The sequence below is a fragment of the Lepisma saccharinum genome, chromosome 12 (genome assembly GCF_977018435.1).
Source record: "Lepisma saccharinum chromosome 12, izLepSacc3.1, whole genome shotgun sequence".
Lineage (NCBI taxonomy): Eukaryota > Metazoa > Arthropoda > Insecta > Zygentoma > Lepismatidae > Lepisma > Lepisma saccharinum.
The window spans coordinates 54,337,683-54,355,469 of NC_139240.1; the positions used below are offsets into that span (position 1 = coordinate 54,337,683).

A 17,787-nucleotide genomic window follows, 5' to 3' on the forward strand; every position below is an offset into this window, starting at 1 on the left:
TTAGCACTGATGGATTTAGGGGCGGTCACAGGGTACGTGGCTCCCCCAAGAGCGATGTCTAAGTATTATCAAAAGTGATGGTAAGATGGAATTGTTTTTTCTTTAAATCCACTTAATGCACGCATAGGCTAATCGGGACTGCACCTACATTTTAAAGTCGGATCAGAACCATTGTGCATTTTGCCTCCACTGGGTATAGAGCCCGGTATTACAAGACGACGTCTGAAGCACTGCGCCATCGGGGAGGCCCAAGTAAGATTATATCCCAACAAGCACAACAACAAACTCCAGCAACGTTTCTCAATAATTGCCATTTCCACACTGCCGAGGTTAATTGGTCGAGAGTTAAACATGTCGCTGGCATCGAATCTGGAACATCTTGATCTCGAAGATAAGAGAGTGATATGAAATTGATGAAGGGGCACTCACATCCTTGCTCAAGCCGGGATTCGAACCCGACATTTTAGTGCCAGGACCTTCTGGTGCTAGGACTTTTTAGTGCCAGGCAGTGGAGAGTGTGGGTATGCATGTCAGCATCGCGTCCAGAAGAAATGTCATCCCACCCAATTATTCCCATCCGTTTATGCTAGTTGTATTGAGGTATTGAGTTGTATTGGCAGGGGTCAGAGGTTAAAGAGTGTGTAAAGAGAAAAGACACGAAATGTTTAGCACCAAAATGCCCAGGTACGAAAGTGTGTGCCACCAAAATATCCTAGACCCGACCAGGTGTGCTAATTACACACGGATCTGGACGTAAAAAATCCTGAGGTTATTTCCTTATTGACGTTAATATTGCGTGTAATATTAAATAAATATTATTTAATTGAATTAAGTTTATTATTTTCGCAGGTTGTTCCAACGAGAAGACCAAAATAAAACGTCGATCTTCAATATGGGGTTGCTGTGTATATTCGATCACTGGTTACCTTACGTCACCGCTCTTGTTGTTGGGTTGGTCGTTGTAGGGTACTTGTTCCTCGTACGCAAACTGAGCTACTGGAAAAGAAGAGATATACCCTATGTGGAGCCTTCTCTCATCTTTGGCAACGTGAAGGAGTCGACTTTGCAACGCGTGCACTTAGGCTCCGATATCAAGAAACTCTACAAGAAACTCGAGGGTCAGAGATACGGGGGTGTATACTTCATACAGAAACCCATTCTTATGATCCGGGATCCAGAACTCATCAAAACCATGTTGGTGAAGGATTTCGCTCACTTTGTTGACCATTATCATTTCCTGGACGAGACTGTTGATCCTCTACACGGGAATTCCTTGTTCTTCATGGTGGGCGAAGAGTGGAGGAACATGAGGATTAAGTTGACCCCAGTGTTCACCTCTGGAAAGATGAAGAAGATGTTCCATCTGATCACCGAGTGCGCAGAGAATCTTGGGAAATTTCTTGAAGGAGCCGCAAGCAGAGGTGAGGACTTGGAGATGCGAGATGTGTTGGCAAGGTTCACAACGGACGTGATTGGCTCATGTGCTTTCGGGATCAAAGTGAACTGTCTGGAGAATCCGGAGTCAGAGTTCAGGAAGATGGGGAAAGCTACCACGGATGCTTTCGGGTTTATGGAAGGGATCAAGATGTTGCTTCTCATGTCGTTCCCTCAGTTGTCCAAGATTTTAAACATCTCCTTCACCAAACCCGAGATAGCGACCTTTTTCCGGAAGGTCGTGAAGGAATCCTTAGAGTACCGCGAGAAGAACAATATAGTCAGGAATGACTTTGTGGATTTGCTCCTTAAGCTCAAGAAGACTGGGAGAATCGAAGCTGAAGATGGTGAAGAGGGCATTTTGCCAGCCGAAGATGCGCATGTAGGTAAGTGAAGTTGCTTTTCTTGCACGTGTACTTTGCCTACAAGACAAACCGAGAAAGACGTGAAGATGCTAGCTGAAATGATCTTCACAGAGTTAGTTGCTAGTTCTATTTAGTAGAATGTGAAATTTTAATTGTTTTCCAACATCTCTGAGTAGTTTCGGAACTATTGGTACGTGACATGCCTTTCAATATCTAAATAAACAAATTTAAGTGATACACGACATAACATCGTTCCAAAAGTTAATCCTTGTATTTCGAGCATCCCAAAATGATTTTCCTTAAAATGTTTTTTTTAAATATTACATAGCTTGGTGCTACGAAATCGTCAATTAAAGGGCGAAATAATTGAGTCAAATTTTATCTCAAATTCTATAATTCTAATGTCATCATAAAAGTTAAAACCTGCCCAAAATCAATATGTATCATCGTATGTACGTAGAATCGAACGGCATTGGTGAAATTTTAATTCTCCGGATTAAACCAGATTTTCCATTCCGACACTGGCTACGCTCTATACTAAATAACTATGAACCTTCCTTGGTAGAATGCATTATTATCTGTGCTTTTTGTAAATCTCAAGTTTGCATACAACAATCAAACAAATACAGAATGTCTATGAACTTATTTTTATATATATAAGAATGTGAACAAATTATACTATCTTTTCCAACAAATATCATTAACTTCAACTTCAACAAGCTGGGGTATGACGGGGTTAAGTAACATTTTTTAAGAAAAGGCTCAAAATTAAATTCCATAATATCTGTACTTTTCGTTCACTGACACTAAAAATGTGTTCAAAATAAAAAATGACAATCAATACAATCTGTGAGTTTCTAAAGCAATTTTGGAACAGTAAATTTCAACGGTTATAGATTCGATAAAAATTTAACCCATCGTTAAATTTATCTTTTCAACTAATTTTTAAGAACCTAATTTATCTCCTAGTTAAGTAACAGTCTGTGTGTCTGTAATACTGTCGATGTTTTAGCGATCTTATTATCGTCATGACCTTACTCGAAGTACACGAATATCTGATTGATGCAAGTTACATAATATTGCTACTAGATATAGATACTACGAAAGCACCTTTCTAGTAAGGTTAAAAGCAGTAATTTATTTAAATAATGTAAGAATTATGTTCTCATGGTCAAGAACAGTCTAAGTGTTATTATGAACAAAGTAAAACTTCAGCCTCCTTTCAAAATCGGGTACCGGACTGGCAGCTTATCAATTTTATAGTATATCGTGTAATGATGCTCTTTTGTTCTATTCTTCCAGATTTCACAGACGATGTCATCACAGCACAGGCTTTCGTCTTCTTTTTGGCTGGATTCGAAACCTCTTCTGCAGTTATGAGTTTCACATTGCACGAATTAGCAATCCAGCCTGAAATTCAGAAGAGGCTACGAGATGAAATAGAGAAAGGACTGGAGGAAAACGACGGAAAACTTAAGTATCAATCGGTTCTGCACGACATGAAGTATTTGGACAACGTGGTGTCAGGTAACTATACACTTATATGTCCGTCTGCACCAACATTCACAAACTCGCGAATGTGATTATCCTCGAGTCTGGGTAATCGACGAGTTAGGATCACCACACTCGCGAGTTTGAAAATCCACGGGTAAGGGTAATGGACGAGTTAGGATAATGGACGAGTTAGGATAATATTGCATTGCACCAATCTCGCAGGCCCATTTAGTAGAGGCTGGGTGAACTCTAGAGTAGCTCAATGCAAGCACCACCGTAGCTCTTAACTGGTCTAGTATAATAATAATGATAGTTCATCGATACATTGTTGAGTAAAGCAACAATTGCTTCACTTGATAAGACATTAGCATAATCTTGGGCTCGCAATGGTTCCTTTGTTTGTTTCTTGCTCTGTAAAGAAACGTATCTAAGCCGCATGTACGTATACAATCAGGTTCAATAACAATATATATTGTTTAATTGATTTGGAAGTGGTTAAATCACAGTATCTTATCGAGATTCTAATTTCACAACTTCCTAATGAAATTTCTCTATTTGTATATTTTATATTTGACATTTTACAGTGCTTCTTTCCCTCTACCTCTCTAAATCGCAACGATGAGGACGAACGGTGAATTGATGAAATAGAAGATGGAGCAAACACAGTGAAACGTGTGTCTCCTACCCTGGATTCGAACCAAGAACCCCTGACTTCGCCACACATTACGCTAAACACTTTGATTGATTGATTGAATGATTTGCTTTATTTTATTTCGCTTTTTGTGCCAATTTTGGCTAATTTGCGAAGATGGGGATGAGTGATGACATGATGAAATTGATGAATGGACACTCGCAAACATCCACGGCCAAGCCGGGATTCGAACCCGGGACCCCTGGCGTCGTAGTGCGATGTGCTAAACATTCCGGCTAAACACGTCGACTCTTGTGAATCATTCAGTTAAAAAAAAATACAATTTATACAGGGTGCCCCGAAAATATTACCATAAAAGTAGTTTCTTTGACTGTAAAACTTCTTTCACTTTCCTGTTTCCAGACACTATTGTAGTTACAGAGTTTCCGTTCTAATATTTCTCCTTAAGCTGTTCGCCCAATAGTGCTCCATCTTGAGTAAACATGAGTCGCAGGGCTGCTAGTGGCGAATAGGGCGAATTTCAGTACAGAAACTCCTGCGGTACAAAATCGTCTGCAAATGGAAAACTGTAATAATGGTAATCTTTTAGGAACACTCTGTATATCAGTAAAGCAACTTGTACAATACGAGGGTGTGATAGGAAAGAGTGGACATAATAGAATAAGTTAAATTCTTCTTGTTTAGTGTTCAAAATTCTTGAAATAACTTAACTATTAGATTCTCAGATGCAACATAAACTCATATAATGAATTCTAAATTTCTGAACAGAGACTCTACGCAAGTATCCAGCTGTTTTTGCTGACCGTGTCTGTACGAAGGCGTACACAATTCCTGGCACGAATGTGACATTGGACGTGGGAACTGTAATCAACATACCGATTACAGGGCTTCACTACGATCCAAAATATTTCCCTGATCCAGAGAAGTTTGATCCAGACAGATTCAACGAGGAGAACAAAGCCAAGAGGCCAGCTTATGTCTATTTGCCATTTGGAGAAGGACCTAGGATGTGCATAGGTAATGGGAGGGTGTTGGCTCTAGCCCCATGTATAATAGTCTACATTCATACTCCTGACTTATATGAGAATTTCAAACTCATTTTAGTAGACAAATTTAGCAGATTTCGCACGTTACAATACAAAAAAATAATTTCCATAGGAACTCATTGCCGTTCCATAATCACATTTTGCACACAAATATTCAATTGATGTCTTTAAAACATATTTTTTAAAAAATTAAAAGGGGTGTTTTTGAGATTTTCAAAAAAAGTTTTTGAGTTTTTGAAAAATTACAAAATTCAAATAGCGCAGTCATGTTCCATTTTAAATCAAAGCTCATTAAAAGCAGAAGAGAATGATACCAATTTGAGCTCTCTAGATCAAATTGTTTTTCATTTACATCTGTTTAAAGATTTCAAAATGTTGTCAAATTTTGCTTCTTCGAAAGTCAATAACTCAAAAACTAAGAGCCCAAAAAATATGAAATTTGGGAGATTTTGTCCTCTTGCTAGGTACAATGAATAAATAAAAAAAAATCTTAAAAATGTGAATCCTAAAGGTTCAAGAATATTTTTTTATTTCTTCATTTGACATGGAGTGTCCCTAGAGCAAGAATTCAATTCAATTGGGTTTATTCTTGAACAAGGTTGAGGAACTGCTGATGCAGAACGTGGGACAACTCAATGTTGAACCATTTTGAATGACTACTAGATATAAACAACCATCCATTTATTCAACGAGGTACCCCTATTTGCATATAAATATGATTTACACTAACAAACATAAACTAAACGTAACGTTTCAACCTTCTAGCAAGGTCTTCCTCAGACTCTGCACCAAGTACAAATGTAAGAAGATACAAAAACAGGACGATATATATATACAAACATTACTCCCCTCCCGACATTAGAAAGTTAGGAAGGGAGAAGAGAATACTAGTGAGAAAATAGAAGGAGGCCAAGGAAATAGAGAAGAAAGGTGAAGAAGACACAATGAACTGGAATGGGGGACTCAAGTTAAACAAAGAATGGAAGAAGGTGTTAGAAAGAGTGGAAAGGACGAGAGAAAGAGGAGAGAAGAAGGAAGAAGGAAATAAGTCGTGAGATAAAGAGTCCGACCACATTCTAGATGGAAGTAAATATGTTTAGCCTTTTAGGTGAAAGTACAGTTGACAAGAGAACGCCACCTGCTAGAATGTTCCAGAACAACTTTCTAATAGTCTGGAGGGGAGTAATGTTTGTGTATATATATCGTCCTGTTTTTGTACCTTTGATACATTTGTACTTGGTGCAGAGTCTGAAGAAGACCTTGCTAGAAGGTTGAAACGTTACGTTTAGTTTATGTTTTATAATAAAATAAATTAGTGCCTTGGTCAGCATATTGAGTTTTCCATATCATCGAAACAAGGCTTAATGGTGTTATAACAAACATGTATGAATAATTGGTTTAGAAACCAGTATTTGATAACAAAATGTATTTTACCCTGTCTTGCCATACTTAATAACCTTACAATTTTAATTTTAACATTGGAACGTAAGAATAAAGAAGTGAAATGTTTAATGTTAGCTTAGACCAGTGGTCCTCAAACTTCTTTCTAATTGTACCCTTTAGTCGTAAGTAAACGTCTAATGTATCCTCACCATAGGTTTTCTCCGAATTGCGGGTTTTGGGGATTTTATTTTAGCTGCCTGATTCGTAGGGAGTTTTTAATATGCTGGAGGCGTGTATCTGCAATAGACCAAAATGGCATTCAGTGTATATGTGGAAAGATGGTAAACAAATGAACATCAGAATCCTACGTTTATTATTTTATTGGGTGTTCCTACGTTTACAATCCTTATGATTATTTCCAAAAATAAAAATGTGAAGCACGTGCATGCTAAAAAGTACATAAAAAAATAATTGTCCTTCTTTCTCCAGAGTTATTGAAAAAAAATTAAAGAACAGAAATACATTTGTAAACAAACTGTAGCACAATTTTTGAGTTTTCAATTGTAAATCCTCAGAGTTTCTAGTGAGAAGGATGTGTCTGACACAGTTTCTTGATGTCTGGTTGCGCACTTGAAACTTTCAAGCGGAGATTCGGCTCCAAATTTAGTCTATTTCGGTACAGTGGTATCCATGAGTATTACCGTGCAAATTGTCCATTACTATTTTCATTACTTTTTCTGTTGCATCCTGTGTGTTTTTAAGCAATGGATTTTTATTTTGCTGGTGCAGAAGTTGTCAACAGCTTGTTTTGAGTTTTCTTTTAATTCTTGAAGCTCTTATTGGGTCAAATAAAGTACACAATCATGGTGATGGACAATTTGCACGGGAATACTTATGGATCCCACCGTGATCCCACTGTACGTGTCTTGTAGGTACACCATGGATGAAAGAACACTCTCATATAAGTATGTAGGAGGGATCAAAAACTTTATTGCGCATTCAGCTATATGAGGAACGAGAGATTTCGAACGAGTACTTTATTTCAAAATATATTAAACAAATATAAGAGTGTCAGTAACGAAATTAGCCTTATTTTCCTGTTGAGTGTTAAAGCTACAAAGTTTGAAACAATGAAATCTGCAGCAAAAAATGTTTAATTGTGGGTATTCTCGACATTTCTCTTCCGAGCTGATCGCGTACCCCTTTAAAGTCGTTCATGTACCCCTGTGGGTACGCGTACCACAATTTGAGAACCACTGGTTTAGACAAATCGTCCATATGTACTTATTTCTCGCATAAAACGAAGATATGAACAACGTATCCCCGGTGTCAATACCTGCACAAGAATCATGTACCCATCAACTCCATAGAACAAGATCACAAAATGTTTTTGTAGCGTACCATAACAATGAACTTTAATACTGAACTCAATAGCAAAACCAGAGTAGTTGCGTGTCCTAAGACAAAGCTGTACAATTTGGGTAGTATCACTTTCTACAAGCTACTTATTATTGTTTAATAATTGTTTATTCTTCCCATCATTTTCAGGCACGCGCTTCGCCTTGATGCAATCCAAAGTAGGAATTGCAAGTGTTCTGTCACAATTCGAAGTTTTGCCGTGTGAGAGAACACGTATTCCATTCGAATTGGATCCAAAGAGTATATTTATGCATGGAAAAGATGGAACGTGGCTGAAGATTGTGAAAATAAACGATAAATAAATGACTGATCAAGTTCTGGTGTGCTACATTTATTACAAACTATTACACTGGGGAACAGTGAAATTGCGGCACAGTGTTTGAGAGCTAATTTAGGTCAATTTCATGCTTCTGAATAATGATATAATAACATATTTCCTGAATTGGCTCTAATTTATGAAATAAATGCAACTAAACGAAAATGGCGGAAACATAAGACATACATATAAATGAACTTTCAACAACAATTTAATATTTCTTTTTGTGATTACAATCATTATTATAAAAATAAATTTATATAGGCCTATGATCATAATAATTTTAAAAAATATGTACACAATGAAGTAACAAACTATGTGAAACGTTTTCTATACGATTTCCTGCTGTATTGATTTTTAGGACAATCCCTCTGTAAGCTCCAACAGTAGTCGGCCATCATGTGGCGATCCCTCCGTCCCTGGTACCTTTCTTACATTATTCTTATACCCTGATGGAACCTTTCTCCCCGTTCTTCACTAAAATCATCAAGGTTCTCAGGGAATCTGTCAATGTGGCTATGTAGAAAATGTATCTTCACACTCATATTAGCTCCCAATTTCTCAAAATTTTTCAACATATTTCCAACTATATCGCGGTAGTTTTCTGCTCTGTGATTTCCAAAAAGTTTTTGACGACGGACACAAAGCTTAGCCAGGCCTCAGATTCGATGTAAGACATGTAAGTTGTAAAATTGGCATCATTTATAAGTGTAGGAATCTGTGGTGGTCCGTCAAAGATTCCTGCTTTCAATTTTTCAATACTTAGTCCTGGAAAAGTGTGGCATATATATTTGAAACAATCACCACTTGTATCTAAGGCCTTGACAAACTGTTTTATCAACCCAAGTTTAATATGCAGTGGCGGATGGATGATTTTGTCCCTATCTATCAGCGGTTCATGAATGATATTAGCTTTTCCCACTAATATTTTCTTTTGGGGGTCAAACTTTTATCGTCCAATGCTTTTCTCTAGCACGACTATCCCACAAACATAGGAAACAGGGATATTTTGTGTACCCACTTTGCTGTCCTAGTAAAAATTTCACCATCTTGAAATCCACACACACGAGCCACTTACGTATGTACAGCATATTCAATTTTTTTCTAAAACCATTTTTATGTTTTGGTATTCTTCGTTAAGCTTTGTTGAGTGTCCGATATATTGCCTAGCAATGCTTCATAAGTTGCCTAGCAACAATTTACAAATAAATAAATAAGTTTCTTAATAGGAATTGCAGCCCATTATTTTACCTCCTACATTTTCCATGGTGTGTTTATTTTTATAACTGGAGTCAATTCAACTGAACCAATCAATACAATTGGCGATCACAGCTGTTTTGTGTGCTGAAACTGTTATTAAACTTTATGCCACAAAATAAAATATTTTTTTTGTTCCCCAGTGTTATTAATGTCTTACTGAGACTGACAAGAAATAAAGAATATGAACTTCCATTTTTATCTTCAGCAAACTATTTTCTGTATTATTTGTTTTGTAAGTACACTTTATTATATTCATTACTTTCATAAACATATTGTGATTTGGTTTATTTTATTTTTACTTTGCTCTTCTGGCATTCTTGCTAATCACGAAGATTGAGATGAAATGTGATAAGATTAAATTGGTGCAAGGACAAACATGCATGAGGACACAGCACAACCTTGACAAAGGAGTATGCTGGCTGTGAGTCCATATGCTAAAGCCTCGTTAATTTGCAAGGGTGTACTACGTGGGGTAGAGGTTAACATTCGGATGCTAAGGTGACTGTCAACGCCTTACACCCCTAAATACCTTAAAGGTGATTAATTTAACTTATTGCAAGATAATTATATATTTTGAATTGATTAAAATTAAAATATGAATACGTCAAGGTTATATTCGCACCAGTGACCAGTGGGTCAAGTCAATTACCAAAGATGAAACTCGTGTTAGGGTACTACAGGGTACCTGAAAGGGGTTTGAAGGTATTTATTATAAAGGTACTGCAAGGTCATCAATAGGGCCCAGGACTTTATGTTATAACATATTTTTCAATTGGCTTCGGATCTATTATTGCGGTGAGATCTTTACATATCTCATGAAAATCAGCCGAAATAGACAAACTTGACAAATCATATTTAGATATATGTCACCAATTTGGCGTTTTTACAACATATTTCTTCAATTTTGTAGTAATAAGACATATTTCTGTATAATTTCGTAATTCTCTCGCACATAATCGGTTATTTCATATTTTTTTTCCTTCGTAGCTATAGCACAACGGATGGTTCATATTGTCGATGGCAGGATATGGAAATTACGGAGGAAGAAAGGTGCCGTCTTTTCTTAGTACAGAACAATACGAGGGTCACTATTTATATTTTGAGCCTAACAATGAAAACACATGAATTTGGCATTGAAAACTGCTTTATTGTTTTTCGAAGTATTCTCCTTTATGGTCAATACACTTTTGCATTCGTTCGAACCATTTGTCAAAGCAGTTTTTCCAATCTTCTTGAGACACCTCTATAATATGGTTTTTGAACGCATCAACGGCGTCTTCCGCCGACGAAAATCGTTGTCCACGCAATTTATTCTTGACATTCGGGAACAAGAAGAAGTCATTGGGTGCCAAATCAGGACTCTACGGCGGATGGCCCATCAATTCGATTTTTTGACTGTTCATAAAGTCGGTTGTTAGACGAGATGTGTGACAGCTGGCATTGTCTTGATGAAGAATGATCCGACGGCGTTTGTTTGTTTTCCGTATTTGACCGAAGACCTCTGGCAAACAAATTGTTGTGTACCATTCAGAGTTGACCGTTCTACGTTCCTCTAAAGGCACAGTTGCCACATGACCAGTTTTCCCGAAAAAACAGGCGACCATTTGTTTCGATGTGCTTCGAGCGCGAACAACTTTTGTTGGATTGGGTTCATCTTGAAACACCCATACAGTCGACTGCTGTTTACGTTCCGGCTCATATGCATATATCCATGATTCGTCACCTGTTACAATCTTATATACGTCTTTCGAAGCACCACGATTGTAGTTATTGAGCATTTGTTTGCACCAATTGACGCGAGCGTCTTTTTGAGTTTTTGTCAAATTGTGTGGGATCCAACGAGAACATACCTTTCTCACAGCTAAATGATCATGTAATATTTTATATATGTTGGTGGAACTAATGCCTATGGTTGCCTCAATCTCACAGTATGTCACATGACGATCTTGCAGTATTAGGTTTTGCACAGCATCAATGTTTTCTTGAACAACAACTGATTTTGGACGACCTTCGCGAATCTCGTCGGTGAGCGAATGGCGGCCACGATTAAATTCGTTATACCAGCGTTTCACCGTGGCAAAGGATGGGCCTTCATCGCCAAATGTGGAAGTAAGTTGATCGATGCACTCTTGTCTTGATAATCATCGCACGAAAATGTTCACGAGTTAATTCCATTTTATTGTTGTCGCACAATCTCCAAGGCAACATAAACAACACAAATGTAGCTATTGACAAAACATTTGAAGTACGTTATGGTCAATTATGCCAGACGATTCCGTGCGAACGTCAAATCGCGCCTAACTTCAATCAGTGTTGCCAAGGCTCAAAATATAAATAGTGGCCCTCGTATAATACCCCACTTTTTTATCCCGCCGACAAGTGATAGCCATGCAAACATTATTGAGACAAAATGTTCTCTCTCATTGTTGCACGGGAACTAAAGAAGTTTCGTTCTCATTTCTTTGCCTTTTTCGCTTTTCACAAAAATCAGTCAAAAGTAAAAACAACATTCGGTACATTACAGCCCCTACTCTACATTATCGGGTATTGGAGAAATTCGAGAGTACTGTTGTGCATATTTTTGGCTTTACTGGGAATATTTCTGCATTTTTCTGACATATTTGTAATTTTTCATGACATAATTACATGCATATTTTACAGTTTTATATGACGTAAAGTCCCGGGCCCTAGTCATCATCATCATCACTCTCGTTTCTGTTTTCTGGCATGTTTCCCAGGAGATTTGAATAGGGATTCACCGTGGTAGATACTTTACCCTGCTTTGTAATTCGCTACACAGTATGCACACATACAGTACGCCACACACTCTATCCGTAAGTTCTCGACTATGAGAAAACACTCTTTCAGCACGCACTTCTTCCGACGCCAATTCCTTGAAGTAATACTACACTTTAAAAATAACTTCTATCTTCTGAACGTAATATTTTACCCTTGGTGCATGTACTACTGGTACTAGGTTTCGAGAGCAACATTATTAACTTGATTTGATTTGCTTTATTTTACTTTGCTTTTCTGTAACTTTTGGCTAATTGCGAAGATGGGAATGAGTGATGATATGATGAAATTGATGAATGGACATTCATAAACATCCATGTCCAGGCCGGGATACGAATCCGGGAACCCTGGCGTCGTAGCGCGATATGCTAACCACTCCACCATGGGAGCCGGAGCGACATTATTAAGTAACATTCATGGAACACACACTATTGCACAACTATCAAACATAAGGGCTGTATTTCACAGCGCCCGAATCCCGGCCCGGGCATAGGTGTTTGTAAGTGTCCCTTCATCAATTTCATCATATCATCACTCATCCTCATCTTCGCGATTAGCCATAAAAGGCAGAAAAGCGAAGTAAAAAAATAAAACCAATCAATCAATAAGGGCTGTATTGAATCCTCTCACAACTGTTCTTCGTGGCGTACGAGTAAAATTATCTTACACCGCCCTTGTTCGAATCCCGGTCGGGCTTGGTTGTTTGTGAATGTCCAATCATCAATTTCATCATTTCATCACTCATCCCCATCTTCGCAAATTAGCCAAGAGGCACAAAACGCGAAGTAAAATAAACTAAATCAATCAATCAATCAACCGCCCTTGTTACCAAAACGCTGAACTCAAACTGACTTAACTGACTCGCAATGTTCGTGAACGCCCACGACAATAAAGGGTCATTGTGCATATTCAACCGAATTTAGCACCCATACCTCTACCAAGACACAATAACTCAGCGGGGTCAACACGGTGGCAATGAGAAAACACTGAACACGGAAGGAAAACGAAAGGGTCATTGTGTGTGTGTCTAGAGATAATTCTACGATAATTCCGGCTGTAGGCGACGGAAATTCATGGGACTTCGACAGTCAGGTTCAAAATGTCGTGCCCCATTTTATGATGAACCTTAAAGTGGCAAGTTTTATGAAAACTTCTTGTGCGCAAGAAAAATACAGACCACGGCGTTTAACTTGCGCGCCGCAGTTTCCTAACTGTACAACGTTGCTCTCCTGCTATTGGCTGGTCGCCAAGGACACGCTCTCCGTAGCTCCGCCCGATATCGTAAAACCGTACGTCGTATAATCATCATGTGTTATTTAGTGGAAATATAGGACGGTTCGCTACACTTCCAAGGCCATTTCCTCTTTTTCCCTTCCCAGTTCCGTTTCTGGTCATCATTTGCTTTTTGTGCTGGAGCCTGCAAGCATGTGTGAAGTGTCTGTGACGTAGGAGGCAAAATAAGGAAGGCATTTCGGGCGACTCCGCCACAAGAGTAAAATTGTGTTTTGCTGTTGGTAAGTTTTGACTTTATTAATTTCGTTGTAAATAGAAACACTGTTGCAAATGACGGTTGTAACTGTTATGCAAGTCATGAAAGGCATGAGAACATGGCAACTTTCTTTGTAACGCATCGATCAGAAAGTCTCAGACATGGATTTTCAAAAAACATTTGCACGTGTACTTTGACCCCTTTTAAAAGTAACGCGTTTTCAATTATGTTGCTAATCATTAAAAGGATGCCTCAATACCATCTCGTTGGATGAGAATTAATATTTCCCCCCTCCTCAAAGTGCTACAGCCGAGTTCAGTGCCTCTGCGATGACTTTCTCTCTCCCTCCCTCACTCTCTCCACCTCTCTGTCAACCTACTCTCTCTATTTTTGTTTCTCTATCTTTGACCTCTCTCTCTGTCTTTTTGCCGATCTCCGTGACGGAGTGGTTAGGACAGAACGCTACGACGCCAGAGGTTCCTGTTTCGAATCCCGGCTTGGGTTTGATTGATTCAATTTAAAATTTTGGGTTCGACAGCACTTAGGCTATTTTACATCCATCGCATTATTCGGGGTCCAGCCCCTGGACAACAAACATACACAGCCCTACAGAGAATTATACTGGCTGCGAGTCCAGGCGCCAGAGCCTCGTTAGTACTACGTGGAAGCGACGTTGACAATTATGGCTTGGGCATGGAGTTCTATGTCAGTGTGTCTTCATCAATCTCATCATGGCAGCACTCATCCTCATCTTCGCGATTAGCCAAAAGTGGCAGAAAAACTAAGTAAAATAATCCGAATAAATCAATCAATCTCTCTCTTTTTCCTTGTTTCTCTCCTTCTTTATATCTCTATGTGCGTCCAAAATATAATAAATGCTCAGCTGAATCGAATAAATCGCGTTATTTGAGTAAAGAATACATAAAAAGTTATGAAATATTGGACATAAAGTCAAAGTTTGGTAAAAATAAACTGAATTTTATGTTTGAAAAACAAACAGTAACAGAAATTCACAAGTTAAACAAACATCCCGATGGTAATAAATCAATAATCAAAGGGTCGGAGGTTCGATACCCCGTGATAAAAGCAAATTTGGGGATCGAATCCACTTTAAACTTTAGGCCCAGTCCCTGATAGCATTCCCTATTTTCTAGTTCAGATAAAACCCTTACGCTTGTTCAGAGTAAAGTTTTCCCTCCACTCTTATTGGATATCCCAAAATCCTTTGTTCTTGTGTTCTAGGTAACCTTGGCCTATTTTGACAGAAACATGTTCTGACAAGCAAGCGATCTAAACCTAAACCCCATCCCAGGGGTGCCCACAGGGGGGGGGGGTTATGGCGTAGGCTGCGCCATCGAGATTCTTTGGGGGGGGGGGGAATATTTCCCTTCAATTAATGTAAAATTCAACATTTATATATTTTTCCAAAATATATGTAAAAATTTTACATCCATTAGATGAAGAAAATAAAGTGTTTAACGGTATTTTCGAAAGGGGGAGGGGGGCAGTATTATCCAACTCTTACATATTAGGTCTTAATTGACAAGTGGGTTCTGGGGGGAATTCTGAATTAAACGTTGAGGGGACAGTATCCAACTCTAGGTCTTAGATTATGGCGGTTATTTTAGAGGGGATTGAGCATTAAATTGAGGGGGGTATCGAATTCTGGTGTATTACTATTGTCTTAGACTGTTGCGGAAATTCTGGTGTGGAGACTGCGAATTATTTTTTGGAGGAGGAAATATCCACTTTTCAATATCAACAGTAAGTCTAAAATTGGCATGGAAATTTTTGTGGTAGGATTGAATATTAAATTTAAAGGTAGAGATATGAAGCTCTTGGTAAAGTGTTAAATCTTAGATTGTCAAGGGATTTCTGTAGTGTAGAGAGAGTTCGAACATTAAATTTTTAAATTGTATTTAGCGATATGGTATCCACACATTTTCGACCCCGAACGTACCAATAAAGAAGCTGGAAAAGACTAAATATCTCTGGATTTTAAGGAAGTATTGACACCCTATTAATTTAATATTCTTGAAAGCCTGCAAATACATGAATGTAAAAATTTTCTTGCTCGCTTCGCTCGCATTCCTGTGTCGCGAGAATGTGTGTTTGGCGCTTTACTGGGGTGAATGTGAAGTTTCATACTATAGGGGCTATGCAGCGGAAGGAAGTGCCTTAACGCGGACCCCATAATTGTGGCACAACAACTTCCGGTTCGTAGGCTCACAACATGCCGCTAAAGCGAGTTAAATTGTGTCATGCAGGAAAGGATCGAATGGGTCGGGTAGCACTATGATCGGCAATATAATCTTGCATAGATCTCTCTTCATTCATTTCCTCGATATCCGTGGCACCAAAAATACGCATTGCATTCATGCTGTCAGGCGTGAAAATTGGAAGCCCATTAGTAGCAGTAGACTCCGCAGTAATCACAACACAGCGTATGTGCAGGATCGCATAAAGTCGGGGCCGGGAAAAAATTCCGTCCCGATCCCGACTTCAGGAAAATCTAAATAAAAGTAGTTTATTATCTACACACACACACACACATATATAAATACAACCTCTGACAATAAAGTTCGGTGAATGATCCTGAATATCGAAAGTAGACGAATTCTTAATTAAACCTATCTTACTGTCCTTCGAAATAGTCCCCTCCCATGGCTATGCACCGTTGAGAACGGCTGTACATGCCCTGGAAACTTTTATAAAAGTCTTCTTTCGGGATGGTGTTCAAGACCCTCGTCACCTTCCGTTGGATGTCCGGAATATCCTCAAATCTCTGACCATTCAAAGCGATTTTGAGGCGTGGGAAGAGAAAGAAATCTGGAGGATTCAGATCCAAATTTCTTGCAATGCATTGCTACAGAGGATGAGACCTGGTGTGTGAGGTACGACCCTGAAACGAAACGCCAAAGCATGGAATGGCGTTCTCCTGCATCACCCCGTCGGAAGAAGGTCAAGGCGTAAAAATCACGCATCAAGACGATGCTTATCACTTTCTTTGACAGTGATGGCATGATCCACAAGGAATTCCTGCCGGAGGGAACAACAATTTTTCCGCCTTGGCCTTCTTCCGACGGGGTGATGCAGGAGAACGCCATTCCATGCTTTGGCGTTTCGTTTCAGGGTCGTACCTCACACACCAGCTATCATCCTCCGTAGCAATGCATTGCAAGAAATTTGGATCTGAATCCTCCAGATTTATTTCTCTTCCCACGCCTCAAAATCGCTTTGAAAGGTCAGAGATTTGAGGATATTCCGGACATCGAACGGAACGTAACGAGGGTCTTGAACACCATCCCGAAAGAAGACTTTTCTAAAAGTTTCCAGGACATGTACAGCCATTCTCAACGGTGCATAGCCATGGGAGGGGACTACTTCGAAGGGCAGTAAGGTAGGTTTAATTAAGAATTCGTCTACTTTCGATATTCAGGATCATTCACCGAACTTTATTGTCAGAGGTTGTATATGTATTGCACTATAAGTATCCGAAGTTTATTGAAATTAGCCGTTTTATTCCAGAAATGCAAGATCATTCATCACCTGAGGTCAATTTTTTTTGTATAGCTAATTACAATTTTTCAGTGTAGGGTAATTTTGAATATTTTCCGTCCCGAAAATCTCTCAATTTAGTCGGTAAATAAATTTCTATCCTATTTTGAAGGTCAGAGATTTCAAAATTTCCCGTCCTGATCCCGTCGCGAACAAAAATTTTGAGTCCCGCACCCTGAACTTCATTAAAAGTAAAAGTGAAATTCATTCAAATCTCGATTTTCTCTTTCAGTTTTAGTAATATGAGCAAGAACATGCTCGGTCATAGTCAGCTAGGTTACACGTTACGTTCTTGAAGAACACATGAACTGTATTAAATTTTTGTGTAACCAGAAATAAATATTTCAGTGTAACAAGAAAGAATATTGTTGTGTAACTAGAAAACTAAATGGGTGTATTATTATTAAATTTTGTCTTTAGCATGTTGATAGAGAAGGGGCCCTAGGTTTGAACACTGGTCAGGCAACGGTGTATCATTGTGTTTGTCCCATCATTAATTTTTCCAGTTTATTATTCATCTTCATAGTCATGATTAACACAAATTGCAGAAAATTGACTTTAACAATGAGCTTTTT

At 38.6% G+C, this 17,787-nt stretch overlaps 2 protein-coding genes across 4 annotated transcripts in view; both read left to right on the forward strand.

Moving 5' to 3' along the window:
* Positions 1 to 9,571, forward strand: part of LOC145996104 (cytochrome P450 9e2-like) — a 20,325-nt gene extending 10,754 nt beyond the window's left edge. For all 3 annotated transcript variants that reach the window (XM_083132370.1, XM_083132369.1, XM_083132368.1), the window contains exons 2-5: positions 850 to 1,820; positions 3,102 to 3,326; positions 4,714 to 4,962; positions 7,923 to 9,571. In XM_083132370.1, the coding sequence (XP_082988496.1) occupies positions 893 to 1,820; positions 3,102 to 3,326; positions 4,714 to 4,962; positions 7,923 to 8,095 (1,575 nt within the window). In that variant the 5' untranslated portion in view covers positions 850 to 892 and the 3' untranslated portion in view covers positions 8,096 to 9,571. The remainder of the gene's footprint in view (positions 1 to 849; positions 1,821 to 3,101; positions 3,327 to 4,713; positions 4,963 to 7,922) is intronic.
* Positions 9,572 to 13,565: 3,994 nt separating this feature from the next.
* The window catches only part of LOC145996106 (cytochrome P450 6k1-like), a 34,875-nt gene continuing 30,653 nt past the window's right edge, over positions 13,566 to 17,787 (forward strand). Inside the window, exon 1 of the mRNA XM_083132373.1 lies at positions 13,566 to 13,679. The gene's annotated coding sequence lies outside the window, so the exon portion shown is untranslated. The remainder of the gene's footprint in view (positions 13,680 to 17,787) is intronic.